Source organism: Chiroxiphia lanceolata, chromosome 3, assembly GCF_009829145.1.
Source record: "Chiroxiphia lanceolata isolate bChiLan1 chromosome 3, bChiLan1.pri, whole genome shotgun sequence".
Lineage (NCBI taxonomy): Eukaryota > Metazoa > Chordata > Aves > Passeriformes > Pipridae > Chiroxiphia > Chiroxiphia lanceolata.
Window position 1 is genome coordinate 38,098,459 of NC_045639.1, and position 18,176 is coordinate 38,116,634.

General features: G+C 33.8%; 1 protein-coding gene across 1 annotated transcript in view; it reads right to left on the reverse strand.

Moving 5' to 3' along the window:
• The window catches only part of FMN2 (formin 2), a 179,844-nt gene that overhangs the window by 109,840 nt on the left and 51,828 nt on the right, over positions 1-18,176 (reverse strand). The window contains exon 5 of the mRNA XM_032681420.1: positions 14,824-14,885. Coding sequence (XP_032537311.1) covers positions 14,824-14,885 — 62 coding nt within the window. The remainder of the gene's footprint in view (positions 1-14,823; positions 14,886-18,176) is intronic.

Consider the following 18,176-nt stretch of genomic DNA (forward strand, 5'->3'; position numbering starts at 1 on the left):
GTCTTTATATTTGTAATATTGGTCAGCACTTCAAGCATTTAGTTGAATTAAGTTGGTCATGCAACAGCTTTCCCAAGTGGTTACAGCAAAACTGTTGTTTAGTGTCTTTTATTTCCTTTTATAAAACCATATGCATCCTGAATGAGACTGTAGGCTCACTTCATAGGAAGTATTTCAAATGTTCAGATTATAGGTCTTGTAAAGAAGCCTGCAAATACACATACAATACCTGACATAACTAATTGCCTTGATCTATTTCAGAAAGATGTTTCTCTCATCCTTTGACACATGAAACATTTAAAAGTAATTTTTCTTTTGGGAAAATGAAGCTATAACTTCCACATGGGGATTATTATTAAAATGTATATTCATTAATACTTAAAAAAAAGGTTTCTGTATAGAATTCATTTTCAGACAAAGTTTCAATTTTTTATTTATGTTTGAGTTTCTTAGCTGTCTTAAAGCAATCTCAGAAATAAAACAGCAACTACTATGTTTAAACCAAATATTGTTTGATTTTGAAGCACCTTTATCAAAACTTACAATCTCCTACATTGTTTGAACTTTCTGGAACAGCAGTTTGAACCAAAAGTTATGAATAACAACTAGGTCTCCCCACTAAAGGTTAAATTAAAATGTGAAACAGAGAAAAGAACGTAAAAAAATGAGTAGTGAAGGAATTAACACAGCAGACATATTTAAAACCACTAAGATTAGAAGGCAAAAAAGCTGAAAAAGACATTTCCACTACAAATTACTGACGGTGCTTCAGTCCATTCAGTTTCCTTTAATAACTCAGTATATTGTAGCAGGAACAGTTTTGTTAAAGAATTTCTTAATAAAGGAGAAATACAATACTCTATTATCCCTTTGTTTCATCTACTCTTATCCCCCTACCAGTCACCTGCAAATGCAATAAGGCCTATCAGTTCTTCAAAAAGCAACATTATCAAAGGGACTGTGTTGCTCGGATCATTAAGGCCACACACCGATTTTCAGCTGAGATCAAATCCAGTTTCCCTAGACTGTAATTCTCCTAAGCTCCCATTTTACACTGTAAGAACACTCCAGCAAGGGTTTTATGAGAGATACAGCAAATTTGTTTCTGCCATAAACAAACTGAAGCCAACAGGATTAAGCACAATATTCAGTGGCTCTGAAGAGATTTGCCTTAATGATGGCTGATCTCAGAACAGTTCACTGTTTTAAAAACTCATTGACTCAGGAGATTGGATTCAACTTTTAACAAGAAAAAGTAGTAATTCTTGAATACTGAAAATCTACCTAACTACAGGAAAAACCTAGAATTCTCTGTTCTACAAGACAATTTACCCTGCAAATAATTAAATTTCTCTCAAGAAAAGAAGTAATTTTTAAAGTTTAAAAAAATGGACAATCAAGTGAGATGAATTAGCAATTCAGACAAGAAATGAAAATGTACTGATTAATTAAAGGGACTGTTTATCCCATGCCCTAAGAAACAGTTTTTCTGTTGTCCTGAAGACATAGCATTTCAAATAACCTGGTGTTTTTCTGCTGTGTTGTACCTAAAGATCACCAATATATCCAGGTTTTCACAGAAACAGCATATTGTGAACAAACAAGACTTTGATGTGAATGAAGATATATTTATCCAGAGGAAATTATGTACTTTAATTTATTTGGTTTAAAAATCAAAGAAACTAAAAGAAAAAAACCCCACAACAAACAAACAAACAAACAAGGTACCAGTATCTAGGTATTTCAGTAATTATTTTAGATAGAGATACTTTTCATTTTGACTATTAAGATGCCCTCAGAGCAGTTTAATTAGATTTCTGCCTTTCCCCTAGTTTAAAGTCTACCTCTAGATCAGAAAGGACCGTATCAAACAAATGAAAGTCACAGAATGCTTCCGCTATCCTCAACAAGAAAGGAAATTTAAACTATATATAAATCCAATTGGAAAAGAAAATCATACCATTTTCTTAGAAGAATAAGCAAGGGAATACTTAATTTTTCATACATGTGAAAGATGGTCAAAAGCTCTTGACAAGGACCGGAAGACTGAGATTAATAAAATCACACATAATGAAAAGAAGTTTCATTTTCAATCCAGAGGACAGTTCCACAGCAGAAACCTACAGGGTTTAAAAGAGTTATGAGGAAATTTTTTCTTGCCTAGAGTTCTTACCCAGGACCCAGGTACTGTGGGACAGTCTTCTTTCTGTAAAGAAAGAAAGAAAGGTGGATGCTTAACCCTTGCTTTATCCGTGTGACTTGAGTATGAAAGAGTGAGCAGGAAAAAAAAAATTCAGAGGTGTATGGCTATAGAACAGTGCCCAGCATTTTTTAATCAGGTTGTACATGTTCCATGTGCAATGAGTTGGATGCTGAATCTGGGACTGATGTCCTCTTTGTGTTGCATTGATAGGCTTGTGTGTACACTGATCTGGGAATATTGGCTTTACTGGCTAAAGGTTGCACACGTCGATCTTCACGTGTACCAAAAGCCATTACATCCAATTCATTCCAATCTTGTCATGTTTTCCACATATGCATATCAGATGTCCAGCATAGAGCTGATCTGTATAGATGGAATATATCCAGGATCTTCAAACATGTAAAAGATTAGATTACAGCTGCCTCCTCTCTGGAGTCTGACAAGCTAGTTTAGCAAATGAGCGACTGAAACCTACAGACCATTCTGCAACTAAATTTTCAATCAGAAAAACCCCATATCTCTGAAAGTTAGCCCTAGTCTATACATACAGACACACATATATGTTCATCTGTATTATATATTTATCTATGTCTTTCTCAGCTTTCATTCACTTATATACTTTATGAATAGCCATAATGTATCTTTTTCTTTGAAAATAAATGTAATGGCAGTTATTAGCAGTAATTTTGGAATATTTGAAAAATAAAGGCATATTAGAGTTCAATTTTAGAAGTTATTACCTTATACTATTACAAGCCCAAAAGTTGCATCAGCAGTTTGCTCATTTTCAGCAATTTGTCACTTACTGTCATGAAATCACCTCTTTGGGTGGAATTCATATTTAGATGATAGGATTATATTTGGATTGATTATTTTTTAAAACCTTATCTTTTTAGTTTCTCTACATCAGAATTCATGAATCAGAGTCTATGCTGCTACCTAGTTGCAAGAGCACTCAGGAAATGAAGCATACAGTTAAACAGGATAAAGATGGACAGAATAAGACCCCTCAGGTCTCCCAGGAAGCGAGCACCTGGGAATACCTGGCAGTACTAGCAGTGTACAGTTACTTGGAAGGATGCTCTTTCCAACTGCTTTGTTAATAAATGCCCTTTTTCTACGCGAAGTGAAACATTTTTGAACGCGCACGCTCACCGAATGGCACAAAGTAGAGCCACAGTAAGAATTTAATTCAGTCAGAGAAATGTGATCTCTATTCAGGTTTCTCTCTTTAAAGCTGTCTCATTTTCAAAGCTACTTCTTGCAACTGCAGATCAACCTTAAGAAAAGGAGACACAACATTTAACAGGCATTTTTTTAGTGCTACAGTGATTGTCAAATGAGAAGTACTGGTGGAGACTTGATTTGCATTCCAACAAAATAGTATCCATCTAATTAATTGTCACGTATCACTTAGCTCATTGCAGCATTTTAGTTTTACGGCAGTTGAAGCTGAGTCAAAAGTTGGCAAACTTGCCAATAGCATCAGGGAGAACTGCTGAAGATTAGAATGAGTATTGGATACTGGTTTCTTCCTCAGACTACCTTTTTGTGAGAAGTTTCTACTTTATTGAAGTTGTACATATGGGGACAAAGGATACACATTTTCACAATAGTCCATGTTTCTTCCTCCAAGCATAAAAAACCATGATGCACAGCTCCCCAGTATAGCTCTGAGCAAGTAAGACCTGAAACAAAAACAGTGTAGTGCATTGCCCTGCCTGAACTTATAAACTTTATTTGGTGCATGTCAGAGCATCTCCCACTCGGTGACACACTGCAAGAGATGGATTATACCAGCCTGCACTGTGCTGGCGTCAGGACTGTGTAACTCTTCCTAAACTAAAGAGCGGAGACATGTCCAATGAACCAAGTGGTTTTGTCATAACCTATCATGGGTGACAAAAAAACCTCCCAAACCATTACATGCAGAAATCAATAATTATTGAAATTCAAATAGTTCAAATAAACAAACACAGGCTTAGCAGGGAACATACACCCTTGAAGAAGCACTGCAAATGTCAACTTTTAAAGCTGGAGGTCAAAGGAAAAAGAACTTTGTTCAGATTAGGTTCTTGAAGTTTCTGTTCCTGAACAGTTTGAGTTCCTTATCCCTGGGCTAAGTGCATTTAGGAGGATAAGATATCAGTTCTTTACAGTACTCATTTTAATAAATAATAAAAACCCCAAATCAACTTGAGATACATCAAAGATTGAAAGAGTTTTCTCTCTATAAAGTGTAACTCTTAACTGAAATAAAACCTTAAATTATACCCACATTTTGCTACAATAGGAACCTAACAAGAATTTTCGTAGACTACAGAGAAGACAAGACAAAATAAAATCTCACAGAACCACTGATCACCCTAGGAGATACACAGAAGTCAAGTATAATGACTGTAGTCTTACATAATGCTACTTTTAGTCTGGACAAATAATTTTTTTCAGCCTGATTGTCCGGAAAATTTTAGACCTGTTTTATTTTAAAAAACACAACCAACCAAGAAAAAAAAACCCAAACCAAAACAAAAACAAGCCAAAAGGCCTCTCTCAAGTCTTGAAGGTTTCTGTCCTAGCATAGATTAAATTTCACTATCAGAGAGACATGAAACAATATAGCAGTAAACAAGACTTGTAAAAAGGCTTGTCCGTCCACATTGCCTCATTTAGCCCAGAAACTGGTTCAACTGTTCTATCACTCATCCGGTGTAAAACAAGTATGCAAAAGACAATGGGCACTGAAAAAAAAAAAAAAAGGTTGAAATTTATTAATTTTACTATAACCTTATTTTATCTGTTTATGGTGGTTTTTACATGTGCTGTGGACTGCAAAGAGACTACTAGAGTATGATTAGCTATGCAGATGAAGAGCTAACTAAAACCAAGCCACCTATGCTAGCAATCCAATAAGCAACAGGTACCCTGAGAGTCACAGATTTCCTTAAAAATTTGTATAAAAACTGTCTGAATTTATTTTCTCCTCCATATTTAGGCAGTTTATTGAAATACCTATCACATGATGGATCACTTACTTTTTCCATTGCCTGTGTTTGTTCTAAAGTATTTAAACTATGAATCTAAAATATTTGGTTAGTTTTCCTGTGTATTCAGGCCAAGGCAACCATCCATCTCATTCTGTAAAAACACAAAATAAAATCTAGCATACCTCAAACATTACTACATTGACATACTAGAAAAAGGCGTTGAACTTTTTCACACCAGGCCTTTTCCTGATTTTCAATTCAGCTTGGAACTGAGCAGCAACCTGGAAAGTAGTCACTGTGTAAATTAACTCATTCTATTGTTATTTCTCTGTCTTTTTACATACAAAAAACATACTAGTTTTTATGGAAGAAATAACAGTAAGGATTCTATGACCTAAAATATGAACATTAATAAACTAACCTCGAAGGACCTGGAACGCCTTTAATCTCCAGTAGTGGAGATCAAAAAAGCTAATGATTTTCTAGGTGAACTTTGCCACACCCTGATAAGCAACTGTCCAGAGCATGATACTTCTGCACACTACTTGCCCTTTTTACCCAAGAGTTCAGCCAGACCACAAAATGGGAGGTTTACACGTTGCTTTTGTTTCAGGCTTCCAGCAGGGAATAAGCAGCAAAAAGTATCCGCAAGAAGAATAAATCTTTGTAGAAAGGGATAGTTAGTCTTCTCTACCCTGAAACATGAGCCTACTTCTCACAACAGAAAAAGCTTGTGGAAATGGAATCAGAGCCTTCACAAATGCATCCATGAATATGCTGAAGGCAGGGGCCTGGAAGTCAGTCACCTTCTCTAACTCTTTGAAATTACGAAGGCTATATTAAAACTAAGGCTGTATCATTTGGGGTGAAAGAACCTTAAAAAAAGTCAATCACAACCGAGCAACCAAAAATAAGATTTAGGTTTTGAGAGGTTATGCAAAACCTTTTTGGTATAATGGACATTAGAAAAAAGTAATGTCTCTTTTTAGGAAAAGTTGAATATTGATAGCAAAAGTCAAACATTCAGCAATATGTAACAATTTTTATCAATAGTTTTGGGCTTATTCTCTAAAGAATAAATACAAAGAAAAACAAGTATTCAAAAACTGAAAATGGAAAACAGAAAAAGAAAATAAGTGATTTTACTATTTTTATTTATTTATGTCAATTTAAAATAGAAAACCTAGAGATAGCTATCTTTTGATCTAAATGTAAGTAGAAGACAAAATGGTTAGTCTGTTTTATATCCAAGGATTTTAAATTATCCTCAGCTTTTCTTTTAATTTCTCATTCGAGTATGGCAGTATATCATGGTTGTTTGTTTTGTTTTTAAATTATTTGGGATATTTCTAAGTAAAAGAAGTATTTATTCTTACTGAGAAAACCATTTCTTATCTCTCTTCTACATAAAGTGTCCTGTGGAAATTCTCAGGATCAACACTAACAAAAGGTAGCACCTGATCTTTAATGCCAAGAGAATGGCATAAGGTCTCTCAAATTGCATAAGTCCACTTGACAAATGAGATGTCCTGCTAGGAATGTCACAAGAAGAAATTTTCTTTTCATATACACATATGCACACAGACTTACATACATACACTTTTCATTCTGCTCTCTTGTGTCTAATGTAATTTCTTCATCTGTTCTCTTCAATCTCTGTAGAATTCTTTTCAAAAAATTTGAAAGGTAAATACTATAGTAGCAAAAATATTCTACATAATCCAAGTATAGTATGGTACCACTGAACATAAAAAATCTCTTTGGTTTCACCTTGCTTCAAAGTATGAGAGAAATTTCATATATAAATAATGAAACTTCCATTATAAATCATATTTTGGGAGAAGGGGAGTTTACACGTTTCATCTGAAATAGGATTTCCATTTTAGAGAATTTAAGGAAAAACAAATTGCATTTTGACAATTGATGAATGCAGCTCATATATATTTTGCTCTAACCAGGAATGCATAGTATGAGTATGCATAGTATAAATGGCATGAGTACTACCTCAATTTCCCAATTTTCATGAGTAAAACAAGTGAGGAGTCAGAGGAGAAGAGAGAAAACAATTTAAACAGAATTTTCAATAAGTATATGAATATCATGCTTTTCTATTCACTGCTCCCTCAGAGAAGTTACTGTACTCTGGTAGTATTTTACAAGAAGCTCACTGTAAATGGCAAGAGAAGAAACATATTAGGGGTTAGAATCACACACAAACACAGACAGAAAAGAGGTAATTCTTTCTACACAAACCCTATCCCATAATTCTTTTTCAAGAGATGAAACTTTCTCATATTAGAGCCAAGGATTTAAAGTATCACCAAGTAATTCTAGTTCAAATAAATAAGTTTCTCAGTTTTACTCTCATTCTCCTTTTTTCCCCATCAGTGACAGAAGAAAAGGAAGTATGTAAATACTAAATTAACTTCCACTCTATAGAATTTGCAAGCACACTGTTCATGCACTAAAATTGCCCAAATCTTAAAGCTGGTGCTACTTTTCCAAGAAGTTGTACCTAAAATGACAAAAAAAAAGCTTGTCTGGTTTTGTGTAAGTATAAAGCATACTTAAAATGGAAAAAGAAGAATGTCAGTTATGATTACAGGATGCAAAATTTATATTATATTCTGCCATATTCTCACAAAAGTCTTAGATGAAGAAGTTGTGACACTAGATGAATCACAAGAACTTGACCATCAGTTTCCTGAGAATTTTAATCAATGCCGGAACATATGTTGTATTTGAATTAGGAGTAACTCACTGGAAATATATGTGCTGTTTGAGCACACATTTTCATCTCCTTTAGCTGTTATTGAAACAACACATCAGAAACATAGCAAGACTTACTGTTTTACCATTGACTAGGCAAAACAGGAAGTACATATTAGCATTACCACATACCCATACTCAGAGATGAGCTAAGTCCTGAGAAAAAAACCACCGCACACCTAAGCTAACCTGGCTTGGACGAGGGTGTTGGTGGGAAAGGGTCTGTACATGACCCTAATGTCTACTTATGACCTCCTTATGTTACTTAAACCTGAACTGTGCTATGATTTTTTGTGTATTTCAGATCTATGATACATGGCATGCTACCTCAATTAAAGTGGAAAAACCGAATAAAGAGCCTTTAAAAGTGAAATGAGCACAGAAGTAAAACTTCATCTTGAAATCAATATGAAGACTACAGATTAGAAGAAAACGAATTTTAGTCTCACCACAGTAAGGAGGAAGAGTGCAAAAATGTGCTATTGTCACTCCACTGAAAATAATACCAGTATGTCATTTCTTTTAAAGAGGTAAACATTTCAAGCAACACAATAGAAGTCAATCCAAGTATTGTGAAGTTTGGATATAATACAAAATACTAACATTTGTTCTGAGAATTAAATGCTTTTATTTTTCTACCACACTGGCTTGACATACTATATTCCTTTATTTTTATTTAAATATGGAGTCTGTGATTTATATTTTATATTATGTCAATTAATTATGTCCAACGCACTTTTATCTCTCGCTTCTTTTTAACATCTCCCTAATAAGAACTAAATAGAAAATGGATTCAAGACTGTTGTTGAAGAAATAAATTTCATATCCAAAAGAAAACTGACCTCTTTATTTAAATGATGCTAATTCAGCAGTAAAACTTTTTAATTATCACTACAAAGACAGTCATCCAGAAGGCTTGTAGACCAAACCAAATGTTTTCCCTTCACTGGTTTAAAAAACAAACAAACAAACAAACAAACAAACAAAACAACTTAACTGTGACAGAATAGGGCTTTCTAAACTTTTAATGTTTCGGGCCTTTGTTATTATTTCTTATTTTTGGGACAGAGTCCCAAAAATTAGCTTTGAGAAATGTTCCAATTACTAAATTTTGCTTAGATTAAACAGAGCAATTGTATGTACTTTTTATAGGCTAACCTATTGACTACCAGAAAACCACCACTTTGACTAAAAAAAAAAAAAAAAAAAAAAATTGAATTCTTGCTCTAGGGTGTCTGCTGGACTGCCCTGTGTTGATTTACAAGAGCCTTGCAGTCCATTCAAAAATCCTTAACTGCCATCTAGTGGCTGAGTAGGCCGACTTCCTTATGATGTCCTTCTGACTCTAGTTAAATACCTCTTCCCTTATTTTTATTATTTCTATTTGCTTTCTCATTCTTCCTTTCTGGCCTAAGAAACCTCGACATTATCAGATGACAGTATTTTAATTACAAGTTCAACTACTAGTCATGTAGGAAGCAGAACAGACTGGAACAGACAATCTCTGTTTAAATTTTATTGAGGTCTCTATTAAGAGAATCTCACTTCTTGTTTTAAAAAGTTTAGTTAATTAATCTGCTACAGTTTTAGAAAATGAAAAATCTATTCATGCTTGTTAGGTTTTCTGAAAACAAACCATAAAAGAAACCTGAAAATGGCAGAATGTTTCAACTGAAAAGTAACTTCTAATATTAAGAATCAAAGATTCCCATCAATAAAACTGGAAGCTTCTGCATAAAAACTATATTTCATGAACATAAAATACTTGATTTTCACTTAAAATTGTCCTGGAGTGAGTGAAGTTCCACAAAGGTTAGATTCCCCTTTACTACTTGAGCAAAATGCTCTGCATTTTAGCAGTTCCTGTGACCCTGGCAGTAAAGTTGTCTGTAGGGTTTCTATCACCTCTTGTTTCACACAAACTTTGTTTCCTTTTTGTACATTTCTGGTAAAATATCATTTACTCTTATGGCTAACAAGAAAACACTAGATATGCTTCCTGATATTCATCAGCTTAAAGCTAAGATACCCCAATTCTAATGTTACACATTGGACCTGCAATTAGAACATGAGTTCCTCCACAAACCATATTGCAAGTCTGGGTTTATTTTTTGCAAGACGAAAAGATAGATTTGTACATCTGAATTTTTTTTAGTTTTTTGTTTTCTGAAATTTGGGTATGCTGGCAAGGTGTTGCAGAAAGTTTACATTGATACAGTTCTCCTTAAAAGAAGATATCCAATTCTAGTCACTATCGTGGTTTATATGGAAACTTCCAAGAACATTTACTTCTTTCATAATCCTTTCTTTCCTCAGTGACACAACTGTATATAGTAGATCCTTGTGAATATGTCATACATTTTTGTTGATTGCCTTTTTTTTTTTAACCTACATATATAACTGTTTTGGCTGCTGAAATCTAAGACTTTGGCGGTCATATTTTTGTAGGAGAAGAATTGTTTTAGGGTAACAGTTCATTGCTTCCACAAGCCTTCTCTTCCCCCTTACAAAAAGTAACCTTTCAAATAGCAAAGGCATGGAAGAGGAGTGACACTTGTTCCCAGGTACTTTCTGAATAAATATCTCAAGAAAGAACATGTAAAACCAAGCAGTGTAAGAAGAGCAATAGCCATAGAACAGTTTGGTAGTTCATAAAGGAAGAATTCCCAATTTTCCTCAAACTCCTGTCGAACACAGCTGTTCACTAGTCTCATCTACAATTGGCCTCTACCCTGATGAAAACTATGTAATATCTAAATAAAACAGGTTTCACATCAGACTCCAAATCTGATAGTCTAAAAACAGGTTTATAAAATCTCCCTTTTTTATTTTATTCTTTTTCATGTTTCACCATTTCAGCCAAATCTTTTATCTACCTTTCTTATCCTACTGTCACCGGTGAAGAATAATTTCTGAAATTTCATTTAAGAGAGAGTTTTGAGCAGCATGCGTGTTTCTGAGACAAATTCTAGTGGTGACATTTTATAATGAAAAGTAAATCCCAGTCCCACCAATGTTTTATACTTTCTAAATAGACTGATTATTATATTTATCGTAAAGGATTTCAAAACCTTTTTTCTTGCCTTACTAAGTGTCAAAATTGGAACATTTCAAATGTCACTAAGCTATTACCCTAAGGAGTTATAATAATTCATAGTTAATGACTAGAGTAAGTAAAAAGGTCCCTGCTGAAAGATTGAGATAGGAGTTACCAGTAAAGTGTGGTAGTTAGGAATACTCTAAAGAGACACTCCAAGAGTCAAACTTATGTTTTATAAAACAGGAAGTATCCTCACCGTGGCAAAACCTGGCCTGTAATTTAAGTTTTTTAAGACTAGCGTTGTTTCCCTATGATATTGTTGGAAAGCACACCAATAAATCATGCAGTAGAAATCTGTCTTCAGCACCTGAGAACTGCCAAAATTTTGTCTGGCTGTTAGAGCCAGTGGAAGTACATGTTGTTCCAAAAATACATATAATTTTGGTTGAGATTTATTTGTTGGCTAAATGTGGTGAACCAAACCAAAGTGAAAAACTGAGATAGAAACATGAGCATAAGAATTTTTTTGATGGTAAGCTTTTCTGATGTAAATATAGTTTAAATACTCAATGTAAAATATCTTATAAGCAAACTACTAGCAACTGGAACAATCTGGCAAAACTCCACCTCCTGAGACCAGGGATCACACATCATCAATGGTATAAAGAAGGATTCATTACATCTGGATGCTAAATTTTAAATAAAATATAATGAGGGCTTTCTTCTTAAATTAATAGACAATCATTACAAATTATCAAAAATAGAAATTTCAAATAATTTTATAATAAGATGTATAACACAATAAGGAATTTAGGTGCCTTTCAAACAACTTTAGGTTTCTAGTCCTGTAATGTCCTACTACTAATTGAAGCTTAGTTTTCATGTACTTATTTTGCAATTAAAGGATTTTTTTTCCCCCCTTCTTCTTTTTACTGTTTTTACCTACCATATAAAGAAAATCAAGCTAATTTGAAAAGTGAGTTACAATGTAAGGAAAATTGATAAAGTAGCATAAAAGATCAGGGGTACAAAGCAAAGCGGAAATTCGCTCCTGTACAAAGTACAGTTGTCAGGTCTAAAGATCAGGTTTGAAGCTGGAATTTCTAAATTAGGACATTCAATTGTTCTCTTCTTCCTTCACTAAAAGAGCTGAGCCTAAAAAAATTTTCTCTGTTTGCACTGGGAAGACTAAGCAGACATTGTTGCTCTTTGGCATTTCAGGACTTGAAATGGCTGCCAATTTTTCTTATTTTGGCTCTGCTTAACAATTCCTGTACTAAAAGAAAGCACAACCCCTCAAGCACAACAGATCCTCATTTCTTTCAGTTGTAATTTTTTTAAATTAGGTCTTTTTGACTCAAAAAAGCAGTCTTAAACTTTAGGATATTATGCTGCAAAACATGAAGATTATATCTAAAATTGTAAAGATAAGGAAATGGAGAGGATATATGTATATATATAAATGTCCCTTCCATTGGCAAGAAAGTCTAGAATACAGCCTCTCTATGTTACTTGTGCTTTTAATGTAGAATTATTCTGAACCCTTTAGTTATGAGACATAATAATGTCTCATTATCATAAATGAGACAATTTTTCAACATCACGCTACAATTGTGTTCATTTCTGTGTCAACCATCTTCAATTATTTTAATAACATGTGGAAAATGTCTTTTCCCAGGAGAGAAAAGAGGGAAAGAAGACTTGGTTGATCAATTTCTAATGTTACAGTAGAGCTTTCTTCCTTTTTATGTATCAAAAGAAAAAGAGAAAAATCACTACTGGGGTAACTTCATCCACTGCTTGCTTTTTTTCAGAAAGGAAAACTAGCTAGACAAATAAAAGAGGATATATCTCTAATAGAAATACGTCATAACATTTTATCACTTTAAAAATGTAAACATAACACCAAGAATTATCTGATTGCAGTAAAGGATTTACCTACAAACATGATGGCCATTCTACTTTCTAGATATTTTTATAGATGGATATAGTTGGACACTGACTGATACATAGAATATACTCAACTGCTTGAGACTGTACAAAAATAATTTGAACATATGACAACATTTTATCCACATATGATTCCTCAAATTAAAAACTTCCACTCAGATTTTCAAAATGAAACAGAAAGATGACAACATAATATAGCAAAAACTTGAGATGACTTTCTGCAAGCAGAGTGATCCTGATAGTTCTGCACTTTATTGATGAATAATAGTATAGAATGGAAGAAGTTCACATTACTGTCATAAGAGATCAACACTAAGCAAGAGAAATGGAAATCTCTAATAACACAAGCAAACACAATTCATAATTGTAGTAGGTTAGTTTTAAAAATACCAAAAAGCTCCCAACCTGAAGCAAATGTTATTTGTTCAAGAAATCACACAGTGCTCTAGTGCTGCTGGTTTAACTTCATTCTCATAGTAAATCTCATAATAATAATTTTTTTTTTTTAGGTAAAATACCTAAGCATTCATAAACACATTTCAATTAATTATATTTCCAAAAAGAAAACCTTTCATATACATTGTGTCTTGCAATGAATTAAAATCTTTGAGACAGATTAAATATGCTGCTTATGTACAATAATTTTCTGGAAGTATAGGAAAAAGTACTTTTTCAAAGTAAATAGTAGAAACCATTACTAGTGAGTAACAAATATAAAAATAGCATGGGACAAATATATTTTTGGTTGAACTTAAAAGACTGCAATATAGGATAACTTCATAATATTATTTTAATTAATGGGTTCTAGTTTTAAAATGTTCCTTACTATGGAGGTAGAAGAATTTAGGTAACCACCTAGAAGACCTACTTTAATGTTGTTTGGCAAGATAGAAGCCATAACGTTAATACACCTACTCTTCCCCCGCATGGTTCATAAAAGATGTGGTCAAGCCCAAATTAAATTTACAAGTCTAATGATCAATAGTATACATTTACCTAGACATTCCTTATTTTCTCCCCAAAAAACAAATTACTGATCATTTTCACAAGTGCTGCTCAATGCAGTTATGCTTGAACCATCTTGTCACTAACAAAAAAACCCAAAAACCCCCCAAAAACCAACCACACCACACAGAAAAACAAACCCAGGAGAGGAAACAAGGAAGGGAGGAAACAAGAAAAGGCAAACAAGAGATTTCAAGAGCTTTTGGTCACTCTTTGTTTCAAACAAGTATTTCAGAAAAACATAACTTTGCCTTCCTTCTAATGACTTGCAAAACAACTGAATGGTCTTATTACCTAGTAAGATAAGTCTAGCAGCTAGTTTTTTGAGGAAACAAAATTTGAAATTCCTCAACCCCATCAAATTGCATCACCTTTAATGAAGAATAGAACATGTATGGTGACATGCTAAAAAGATAAAACAGACTGTGCTTATCTTGCCTAAGTTTAACCCAGCCTGTCCCAGTATTATATCATCACTTATTTAAGTCCAGCATGGCACCCTAAACCTATTCCCTTACTACCACCTTTATAAGATGCAGTGGAGAGTCAAAAAAAAAATCTCCGACATTTATACTTACATGAACTTTTGTAGATTAACTAATATAACCAGATCTTCTACTACTATTGCTTAGTAATGCCATCAGACATAGTGTTAATTTACTTCTGTGTGAACAATAAAATTTTGTAAGAATCACCTTAGGCAGGCAGAAACCTTCAATCTCTGTACCAAAATACACCAAGGAGCATATAAAAAACTCCATTTTTTCATTCAGAACATTCAGTGCACAAAACTATTTCAAAAATGTCTGAAAGAAATACTGCTTTTGCACTCATTTTAAAAAATGACAGATATAATATCTGTTAGATCTTACCTGTACTCGTTGAACATCATCTATGCATTGCTTCTCTGTTTCTAGGACTGTAGATTTCAACTCTGAATTTGAAAAGAAGATACAGATTTTAAACTTCTATATTTAAAAAATTCACTGATCTTTCAAAAGACATATTAAAAAATCAATGAAAGGAGAGTAGAGTTAGAAAGAAAACAGTGCAAACTGTCCCAATTTCCAAATTATCTCTAAAATCAATGGAACAGGTTATATGTATAAATAAAGCCAGGCTAAATTCAATTTGCAACGTATGTATTATGACACAATGTTAAATGTTACCATCTTAAACTTGAAAGAAGTCCATTTTGATCGATCGAAATTTCTGATTCAAAGAAAAAGATTTACTTATGTCTCTATTACAAATATTCCACAGATGGTCATGGGAAGGTTCTTATGATGTCCTTAAAACTGATGACTGTTGCCAGCTATGTTGCCTTTTTTATATCCTTCACTGGCCCTCTTCTGCCCTACCACAAATTTGAAATTTCCACAATTACATTGATAGTGATACAGATCTCAAAAAGGGCAGCAAAACAGGAGACACTCCACAATTAGATTCTGTTTCTTATTTTAAAACCAGAGTATTTTCTGACCTTAAAGAACCTTACTGTGCCTCATTTTCCTTGCCTGATAGGAAATAATGAGAAAAAACAAATAAACAAACAACTCCACAGCAGCTACACAATGCAAAGATCTCTACTGAGTTTAGTAGCTACTGCTCGTGATGCCTCTTTACTGATCATAACCTAATTTTGTACTCATGACAAGAATAGAAATATTTTTGTTACACCTGCCCAGAGAATACATTGTGTTGTATCCTTCTCATATCTTTTAAAGGTACCACTATTCAACAGGGAAATATCTTGTCCATTTTCAGAAAGAGTGAAGCAGCTGTGATCGAGAACCTCTAGCTAGAAGAGGATACTGAGGGGAGGCCTCATTGCAGTCTACAACTTCCTCGTTAGGGGAAGAGAAGGGGCAGGCACTGATCTCTTCTCTGTGGTGACCAGTGACGAGCCAAGGGAGTGGCCTGAAGTTGTGTCAGGGGAGGTTTCGGTTGGATATTAGAAAAAGGTTCCTCACCCAAAGGGTGGTTGGGCACTGGAACAGGCTCCCCAGGAAAGTGGTCACAGCACCAAGCCTGACAGAGTTCAAGAAGAGTTTGGACAATACTCTCAGGCACATGATGTGACTCTTGGGGATGGTCCTGTGCCAGGCCAGGAATTGGACTGTGATTCTGTTATTCTGTGATTCCGTTATTCATAATTCCTAGACATTTGACCTTCTCACAGCTGTCTGACAATCCCATCTGTTGAGAGGTGAGACATACAAGGGAGAAGTTTCATTGCCAATGTATATTATACTGCAATGCTATCCCTTGAAAATTAACAATCAATTTTTTTTACCTGGATTTGGATAGGTTGCCATTTACAGGAAATAACTCATCATTTAGATTTTAGATTTCTCTGTGGTTGAGAGAAATTTTCATATTCATTTTATCTTTCCTCACAATAAGTTTATTGTTTGCTGATTTTCTAGTACTAGACATGTACACACAGACAATATTTTCTGTCATGCAAATTAGCGCAACTACCTTCCTTACTCAAAAGTACTTAAAAAAATACTAACAGACTGTTCCTATCTATTAGACCATATTTAACAATTTGACAGATTTGTCTGTCTTATTTTTACCCCACATTTTTAGTTTTGTTCTAAAAAGGGATTAATATAAGGTGAAGTCAGGGTGATATGAGCAGTTAACTTCAAGGTTAGCTTGACAAAATTTAGCAAATACAATATATTCCCAGCAAACTAACAGCATTTCAGTTTTGTTAAGCAAAATGAAGAAAAACCCTCAAACACTAGCACCACAGATGAAAAAAAAAAAGAGTGCTATATGACAAATGAATCCTTTCCTTTAAACCAACCCAAACATTATTTTTGTTAACTTTTTTGGGTTTTGATTTTTTCTTTTAAAAAGACTAACTTAGATTTCAGGTTGTAAACCCACAGAGACATTTGTTGTCCTGGGACTGTTTCATTTTGCAGAAGTTGCATAGTCTTTGAGTTTCTTCACAAGTCGTTAAAACAGTCACATGGGAGACAGGATGATTGGACTCTAGTTCCTGTTTATTTGCCTTTACCTATATGTTAAGTAGAATAATGTCCACAGCAAAACATTAAAATAGTTGGATTTCAAATACCCTGTTTAGATTCAGGCAATGTGCTGAGATGTGAGAATGGTATACTGAAATGCCATAAGCAGTGTTGGGAATAGATTTTGAATATTCAGATAGAAAATTAGTGGCATACACATTGATCTTCTTGGTGATGTTGACTCATTTTGTGCAAAACCTTCTCCGAATCCAGAAATTAAAAATGTTTTTGGCATAAGTATCTGCTGACTTGAACCCAAATTCACATTAGGTATTTCCAAACTTCAGTTTTTAAATAAATAGCCAACCTAAAAAAACCTCCCCAAATAAAAAGCTAAAACAAATTAAGAAAAAAACTAAACAAACAACAATCAACCTGACAAAAAAATCCCTCAAAACCTCCTGACCACTCTAATAGCCCTTTCCTCACACTCAACAATGCTCCATGATACAGAGCATTCAGCAAAAGTATTTAATACATATTATACTAAACAGATGATTAACCACTTTGCTAATTTAGGAAAGGCTACCTAAGACCTTGCAGAATTTCATCTTGCCTTACTTAAAACTTAAAGGCCTACTATTGTCTTCATACTAATGTGCATAATAAAAACAAAGATTCTCTATATAAAAATATTCTGCTGCATTCCTTTCTCTATCGATATTTTTGTCTAAAATGCATGGTTTTGTTTATGAACCATTGTTTCTAATGTTAATATTTTTTCTGTTTAATCCAGACAGCAATAATTATATATAACACGAAATATAGCTACCCTACACACAATAATTTAAACCTTTTAAAAAAATGTTCATCCCCTACACCTTTCAATAGTTCATATACATAAAGTGGGAAAGGTGTTTATCCTCAGGTTTCATATCACTCACTTCCAGGTTCTTCCAAATGGCAAGCATATGAACAATCAAAGAAAAGTTAAATTATCTATCTGAGTTTTATTCAGAATTACGATTTTTCCTTTTCCCTCCATGCCCTACACTGAAAAATCACACCCAAAATGTCAATAAATAAATATTAAGAACTATTCATGCTACATTTTGAAATAGTCAGAACACACAGTTTGCCACTTTGTTTTTAACTCTATGTTCCTAATGTTTTTGCAATTTTTGAGGGCAGGGGTTGAGATAAGGAACAGACAAGTCCTGTACACAATACATCCAGGT